The 7,537-nt window shown below is 45.6% G+C and overlaps 1 protein-coding gene across 1 annotated transcript; it reads right to left on the reverse strand.

Annotated features, from left to right (window-relative positions):
• Positions 1 to 1,180: 1,180 nt before the first annotated feature.
• On the reverse strand, positions 1,181 to 6,292 carry IRX1 (iroquois homeobox 1). The gene is made up of 4 exons (XM_056332016.1): positions 5,997 to 6,292; positions 2,343 to 3,357; positions 1,684 to 1,756; positions 1,181 to 1,306 (listed from the first exon to the last, which is right to left on the reverse strand). Exons 1-4 carry the CDS (start codon positions 6,258 to 6,260, stop codon positions 1,249 to 1,251), a joined length of 1,410 nt encoding a protein of 469 aa, XP_056187991.1. The 5' UTR covers positions 6,261 to 6,292; the 3' UTR covers positions 1,181 to 1,248.
• Between the last annotated feature and the right edge of the window lie 1,245 nt (positions 6,293 to 7,537).

A 7,537-nucleotide genomic window follows, 5' to 3' on the forward strand; every position in this document is an offset into this window, starting at 1 on the left:
CCTGATTTGAGGTTGGTTCAGTTTGGATAGGGCGTCACCACATTATTTCTTAATGACTTTCCCAGCTGCTTCTTTCCATTTTCCACCATCAAGAACCATCTGGTATCTTATTAGCACCTCAATGCTCATTTAGTGTTCTCATTTAAAAGGAAAAAAAAAGTAAACACTCAAAATATTACACATTTTAACGGACCGTCTTTGGAAGATTAATGCGTTTATAAACCGATAGGTTGTCTCTCTCGGTCTCTTTTTAACCAACTGATCTGAATCGCAGAACTTTCTTCTGGGAAGTTCAAGAGATGCCATTTTTTTTTTCCTGCTAACGTTGTGCTTAATCTCACAGGGAAAAATCACAGTCGTATTTCCTCTGTATTTCCTCTGTTTATTTAAAGCGCAAATCGTTAAATGTAATTCAATTTATTAATCTAGACTTTTTTTTTTTTTTTTCTCCGGCTTCGGTCCGAATGTACACCAGAGCAACAGAGCTCTTGATCCAGATTAGGAACTGATCTGGACAGCAAAGTTATGCTTTGCTACGGAATTGTGAGAAAACTTGTCCCTTTCTTTTTCAATAATGTATATTATAATGTAAGTGGAAGTCAGATCCATTTATGGTCGGAAAATGTATGCTACAGAACACATCTGATTCATTGCAATTGAAAAAATAACTTTAATTTTACTAATCAAGAACCAGCTTCACTCAGCTTCTCAAGTTTACGTGTATGAAAAAGGAAGCTCGCGGCTTGTTTTCTACAAAATAGCCACAAGAGCTATGAAAAGCTTGGATTTGGTATTTTAAGTCTCAGTTACTCAAAAGCAAGAAGACTTGACTTTTAGAAAACAAATTAGAAATGTCTGAATAGATTTGTAATATAAGATCTGCAGCAACAGAATACATACCTGAAAAGAGGTCATAATTTCATTTAGTTTATTAGACAAAAATATATGATTTAGACAAGTTTTGCTGACGCGTTATTTACAATCTGAAATCACTCTATATACAGAAAAAACACAAACACATGGGAAACATTTACCAAACAAATAATCCAAGAATGGTTAGAATAACACGATCTGAAATGGTACAATGAAGAAGGAGATCCATCTACAGATTTGTGTAATCGCTTTTATGGATTTGCACCACCTTATTGCAAAAAGAGATTGATGGGAGTCGTTTATATAGTTGGTTTTTTGTTTTTTTTTCTGTCCTTAATACCAGTCTCTGCAATATTTTTTCACCAAACCATGTAATCAAGCGGAAGGGAGAGCTGCTAAAATTCTCGGTGTTCCCTCTTGCTGAGCCAAAGAGCTGCAGGGGGGAAGGGAGGGGGGGGAAAAAATATGTAACAATCTTTCATAAAAAAAAGAAAAAAGATAGAATCCTTTCCTATAATTCCCTGATTATTGCTGTAGCATCCTAGTATTAGTTAATTGCACAGAAATCATTGTCACTAGTGTAATTAACACAAGATCTTTGAGGTCTGTTAAGTTTCAGAAAAGTTACAGGCTGGCTATGCACAATTGCAATTTAGCTCAACTTTGAAAAGATTACAGCAACTTCTGTGTTGTTCTTGTCTGTATGTGTTATTATGGTGATGATTAGGTGCTATAATTAGTCTTTATTATTCAAACACTCTGTTTCACATAAGTAACATTCCTGCAGTGAAAACAAACAAACAAACTCACTTGTCACGGACAGGCTGGAAGGGCGATTTTAGCGGCTGAGGTGGGGATTCAGTTCTTGGTACATTTTCTCTTTCTAGAAGGAGACAGGAAAAAGGAAAAAAAAAAAAAAAAAAAAAACACGAAACCAGGAGAATCATTTTAGAATAACAGCAATAAAAATCTGGACAGTGTGCAGAGAACACACCTCCCTCTCACCCTCTTGTTCAGATATATGGAGGTATAGGTGTGTGTGTGGGTACAGCACTATTCCCTACTTTCAATATTTAAGGAGTTACAAGACTTTCTTGCCATATTTTTGACTATTATTGAAATTATTTGGACATGGGGATCGAGAAGCAGGGAAGGAAAGTGAAACTCAAATAATGTTTCACAGTGCTATTCCTGCATTCTCATCTTACTTGATGGGCGTATAGGATGAGAATGTAATAGCCCACATGAAATGGGCTTAATGCATGCAGTCAACATGCTCCAGGAAAAAAAAAAAAAAAAAAACAAACCAAAAAAAACCAAAAAAACCCACCACAACTCTAGGGTAAACTGTAACTCTGCTAAAAGCAATCAGTTACACCAGGGCTGAATCTGACACCATTCCTCAAGGAGAAGTTCATGTGCATGTGTTGGGGGTGGAGGAAGAGGTGGATGCCTGATGCATTCATTACCTATGTGTTTGGGACTGGTCCTCTCTGAAGGTTTTTCACTGCTTAGGGCTCCCAGGGTTGTTGTTAAAACAGAAGATTGTTGCTGGGCCTGGAGGTGGTGATTGTGATGAGCAGCATGGTGGTGATTTACTCCCAAAAAAGACCTCACATTTAGCAGGGAACTCTGAGTGAGGAAAGCCCCATTTGTCCAGTTGTGAAATTTGCCAATTTGGCACGTGTAGAGTCCATGGCTAGGGAGAAAAGCTGGGTGCTGGATCTGTGGAGAAGTGTGGTTAACCTGGGGAGGAGGGGGCGGAGGGGGAGAAGATTTCAGGGCACCATCAGGGCTGGTTGCTGTCTCTGCCAAAGACCAAATCTTGGGTTTGCTGTGAGATGGCATCTGTAAATTGTTCTGTCCCCCGGGACTGATGATTCGTGTGCTGTTGTCAGAGGCCTCCTTCACCATGGCCAGCGTGTCTTTGGGTTTCAGCCCTTCAGCGCCTGACAGTGCCAAATCCTTCTCCTTTTCCAAGTGCTCCTCTTCACTGCTTTGTCGCAGGAGCTCAGGCTTCTCCTCCTCTTCCTCGTTGCTCTGCTCCCCATCGTTCTCATCAATTTTATCTATGTCTATGCTCTCCAGGTCGATTTCCTCATCGTCTTCGTTCTTCTCGGGGTCCCCCTCATTGTCACTCCCGAAGAGGTTTGCATCTTCTTGGTCCTTACTCCTGGAGCCCCAGGTCACCTTGTTCTCCTTCTTGAGCCGCCGGCGGGCATTGGCGAACCAAGTGGAGACCTGGGTGAGGGTCATCTTGGTGATAATCGCCAACATGATCTTTTCACCCTTGGTAGGGTAGGGGTTCTTGCGGTGCTCGTTGAGCCAGGCCTTGAGGGTGCTGGTGCTCTCCCGGGTAGCGTTTTTGGGCCGCCCCGGGTCCCCGTACTGGAACTGTCCATAGGGATAATAGCCGGGGGCAGTATGGGCAGCGAAGGTAGCAGGGTGGACACCCGGATTATCTTTCAACTCGTACTGGGAGCCCTGCAACACATTCAGACAAGCGGAGAGGAAAAAGCACATCAATTATCTCGTTAGCGTCTCTAACAGACCTGAATAGGCTACTCCGGGAGCCGCAATACGCCTTTAAGCGGTGCAAAGGGTCTTCACAGACAAATTCGGCCCTCCCCGCTCCAGAGTCTTCACGTTTAGATCAGACAGAGGTATTCCCAAATGATCCCCCCTTCTTGCAAGGAAGGGAAAAGAGAGGGGCTAAACTGGGCTCTGCCAGACATTATGCATATTTTCTCCGCAAACCAAATCAAATCAAACGATGGAAATGCAGCAACTTCGCATTCGCCTCGGCGAGACAATTTATTGTGCCCTCGAAATAATCAGGCAGAGAAAGCAGGTACTACACCACAGCTACAAACTAATGCCTGCGCACAACGCATTTATCTGCAAAATATCCAGGAGGATATTACAAATGCATGCAGGGCATTCTTCTTTGGCCCCAGATCTGCCTTTAAAAGGAGTTGGCGTGAGACGAGACTGGAGAGATGAATGCACAACTTCAGTACGAAGACACTTATAATGTAAGAGATTTTCCCCACGCAAATCATCTTCCCCACCCCCCCCCCCCCCCCCGCCCCCGCTCCTCGCCCCCCAAATCATACACTCAGATTCTAGTATAAAACATTAACTTGTAACTGTTAGAAGGGCCTTTAAACTCTGGAATGAAAAGTGATCCATGCATTGTAGAATATGTATATGCAGACACTTTATCTCATAAGTTTTACTTTGATCTGGGCAGAGCAAACGCAAATTGTTTACAAGCGTTTAGAGACGGTGATTTATTTGCAATCAATATTCTTTTTATCATCAGTAGTAAAACACAGCAAGTCAAATTATCCCATCAGGTGTTTTGGTAAATAACATTTTATCTTTCTGGCAACCTCATTAGGCCTCATTATTACCGCAAATTGTCCAGGTATTAACTTAATATTTTAGCTTGTGATTTACAAATGCTGAGGTTTAGAATCTATTTCAAAATATCACCCTCATGGTAAATCACTGCAGTAAAATACCAGGATACTTTGCAACTAGGAAAGGGAACTGTTCCTAAATAACATTTATAGCCTTTTTAAATTTTTTTTCCTTCTACTTCAGTCTCGCTTTTTTTCTAATCCAGAAATACGCTCTTAGGTTTACTCTTGCGAAATTTGTGTCAGCCTTAAAAATGAAACTCTTCAAAAATGTCCGCCAAGAAAGTAATCTAACTTTGTCAAACAGTTAAAAAGGAACGTGTATTTTCATTTCATACGCAAAGCTTATACACAAAGAGAAGCCCGATGTAATTTTTGTAATGTGTTACAGAGCAGGCTTTCTGCACTCCCTTTATTCCGCTGTCTTTTGTTATTGTTGCTGAAATGATATTTTTTGTGTAATCTCTGTTGGGAATTCTTTTGAAGAAGCCACTTGTAAATCACTCGTTGCTTCTGTCTCAACTTCTACTGCATTTCCAAAATCAAGGTTAAAAAAAGTAGGAAATGCCTGCTGCTAAAAGTGCCTTCGTAAGAAATGTTTGCAGCACAAAATGATATGTTTTCAGATGCTGACCCTCGTTCAACAGCATATCTACCTACTTGCCTACATATATGTATTAAAAACGCTCACAAGTTATGCCTTGCATGCACCAAGTTATAAATATTCACACTTTTATGTTTCGGGGGGAGGGAAAAGAGGGGCATTTAGAGATTAAGTGGAACCTATGCGTACGTCCGCCGAGAAATTTGGAGATACTAGTAACGAAAACCTTTCAACTACACAGATATAAAAAGACTGAGTTTTTTAAAAAATAAGATGTTTCACTTTTTAACCATTGTATTATAAGGAAAGGAAAAAAGAGATCGGAGGGCAGTCTGGGACGGCAATTTTGTTTAGGGTTAACGCCAATATGCCTTTCTGCTCCGGTGCATATAATGGGATGTAGGTGTCTTCCTTCGCCTGATGCAAATGCGATCTGTGATACTCGCCACAATCAGAGTATGAAAAGTTCAGGGAACAGAATGGGTCATTTTTAAGGCTTAAGGAAAATGTCTTGAAATAAACGGGCGCACCAGCTACCGACACTGCACTTCGGCCTTTCGGGCGGAACCTGTTTACAGCTCGGCGGCAAAGAAAAGGACCAGGCGGAAAGAGGAGCGCGCTGGAAAGCCAAATGAAACAACAGGACCGACAACATCACCCGTCAACAGCAACACCAAAACCACAAGGAAAAAAAAAAAAAAAAAAAAAGCAAAGCCGAGTTGCTAGGGGAAAGCCGACAACGCGCAGGCAGGAGCCCTGCTCAGCCCTTTCACCGCCAAGAGGAAAAACTCGGAGGAGTTTTGTCCGGCCGGAGCGGCGGGGAGGATGGGGGCTGCCCCTGCAGACGGAGCCCGCCGGCCCCCGGCCCGACCCCCCGCTCGCCCGCAGAACCGCCGGCACACACGCTCCCCTTTCCTCGGCGTACCCGGCGCCGGGCGGGAGCCGCCACCGCCACCGCGGTCGCCCCGCCGCCCCCCGCGCTCGGCTCCGCGGCCTCCGCCCGCCCGGGCCCCCGCCTCCCCCTTGCCCCCTCGCGTCGCGGCCGCGCTCCGCGGGCCCGGGGGTGCGCGGGATGCAGCGCGGTGCTCACTCACCATCTGGGAGAAGAGCCCGAGGTCGGCGGTGTAGGGCAGGAAGGCGCTGTAGTTGGGGGCGCTGTAGGGGCTGGCGTACATGCCCAGCACCGAGGTGACAGCGGCCGAGCCGCTGCCCAGCTCGGCGCCCGCGGGCCGGCCCGAGGCGGCGGCGGCGGCGGCGGCTGCGGCGGCGGCGGCGGCCAGCACCCCGGGCCGGTCGCTCCCGTACACCGCCTGACTGGCGCTGAGATACTGCGGGTAGCCCAGCTGGGGGAAGGACATCTCCGGGGCGCGGGCACAGCGGCGGCGGCAGTACTGGCGGCGGCGGCAGAAGCGGCAGAAATATAAAAAAAAAGGGGGGGTGGGGGGAAGGAATTATAAAAAAAAAAAAAAAAAAAAAAAAGGGGGAGGAGGGAGCCTGAGCAGCCGGGGAGGGGAGCAGAACGAACACGGGCTTCTCTGGATCTGCCTCTCTCTCTCTCTCTCTCTCTCTCTCTTTTTATCCTTCCCCCCCTCTCTCTTTACTCGAGTCGGGCAGGGCGAGAGAACAGAATTCGAGCCGATAATTTTCTTTTTTCGTTCTGATTTCTTTCTGTCAGATATATTGCAACCTAGGTATGGAGGAGGAGGAGTGTGGAAGGATTCAGTGGGGTGTCTTTCCTCAAATCTCGGCTCTTCTGTGCTCCTAAATCCCTTAGATGTGATCTGATCAACAATTGAGCTCCAACTGATGTGTCTGCCCTTAGGTCCTAGGCTGATCTTTCAGATACAATTTGAAGTTGATGTTTTGATTGGCACCCACTTGAGCTGCAAGCGCCGCCCCGCGCCCCCCCGCCCCCGGCGCAGCACGTGGTGCGCAGCCCAGCCTGGGCCACTTTCCTCAGTGCTGCGTGTGCGTGTGTGCGTGTGCGTGTGTGTGTGTGTGTGTGCGCGCCTGTACGTGTGTCCGCGCAGCTGCTGTGCTGTGCTGTGTGTGTATTTAATGTTTAGCAATGGGCTCCTTTCAGAAAAGCCCCCACTGCTGTATGACAACCTGTCTACACGATTTTACAGCTGTCCAACATTGGGGTTTTGCTGTTTTGCAGCCTTAGTGTGTCCCCTTTTAACAAAAACAACTGTGTTGCTGGTTTTTTTCCACCTTTAACATTGAGTCCCCCTTGTCGTCGTTGGACTCGGGAACAAACGAGAGTGGCCGTGAGAGGGAAAGGGGGCTTTGCAGCCAGGCGACTTGTAACAATTTACCACTAAAAACAACAACAACAACAAAAAAAACCCAACCAACCCTACCACACAACATATAAATAAATAAATAAATAAATAAATGCAGTCTACCTATAGCAACCCACAAACGCCACACACACACGAACACACACACACACAACTTCCCTGAAAGTCAAAAGGTTCCTAGCAGTTCTTCCCAGAAGAATCTTTAGTTTAAAGAAAAAAAAAAAGAAGAAAAAGAAAAGAAAAAACCCACCCGCAGAGATCCTCGCCCCCGACCTTTCTCCTCATCATGCCCTGCCGATGGATTGACACTCAGAGACAATTATCAGAGGCAT

Source organism: Falco biarmicus, chromosome 3 (genome assembly GCF_023638135.1).
Source record: "Falco biarmicus isolate bFalBia1 chromosome 3, bFalBia1.pri, whole genome shotgun sequence".
Lineage (NCBI taxonomy): Eukaryota > Metazoa > Chordata > Aves > Falconiformes > Falconidae > Falco > Falco biarmicus.

What these genes read in the sequence shown, in the direction of transcription:
- IRX1 (XM_056332016.1), bottom strand. Translation starts at nt 6,260, where the DNA reads ATGTCCTTCCCCCAGCTGGGCTACCCGCAGTATCTCAGCGCCAGTCAG. An exon ending in TCGGGCTCTTCTCCCAGATG is followed by an intron (nt 3,358 to 5,996) that starts GTGAGTGAGCAC and finishes AATGTGTTGCAG; the next exon opens with GGCTCCCAGTACGAGTTGAA. An exon ending in GACCAGTCCCAAACACATAG is followed by an intron (nt 1,757 to 2,342) that starts GTAATGAATGCA and finishes GTCTCCTTCTAG; the next exon opens with AAAGAGAAAATGTACCAAGA.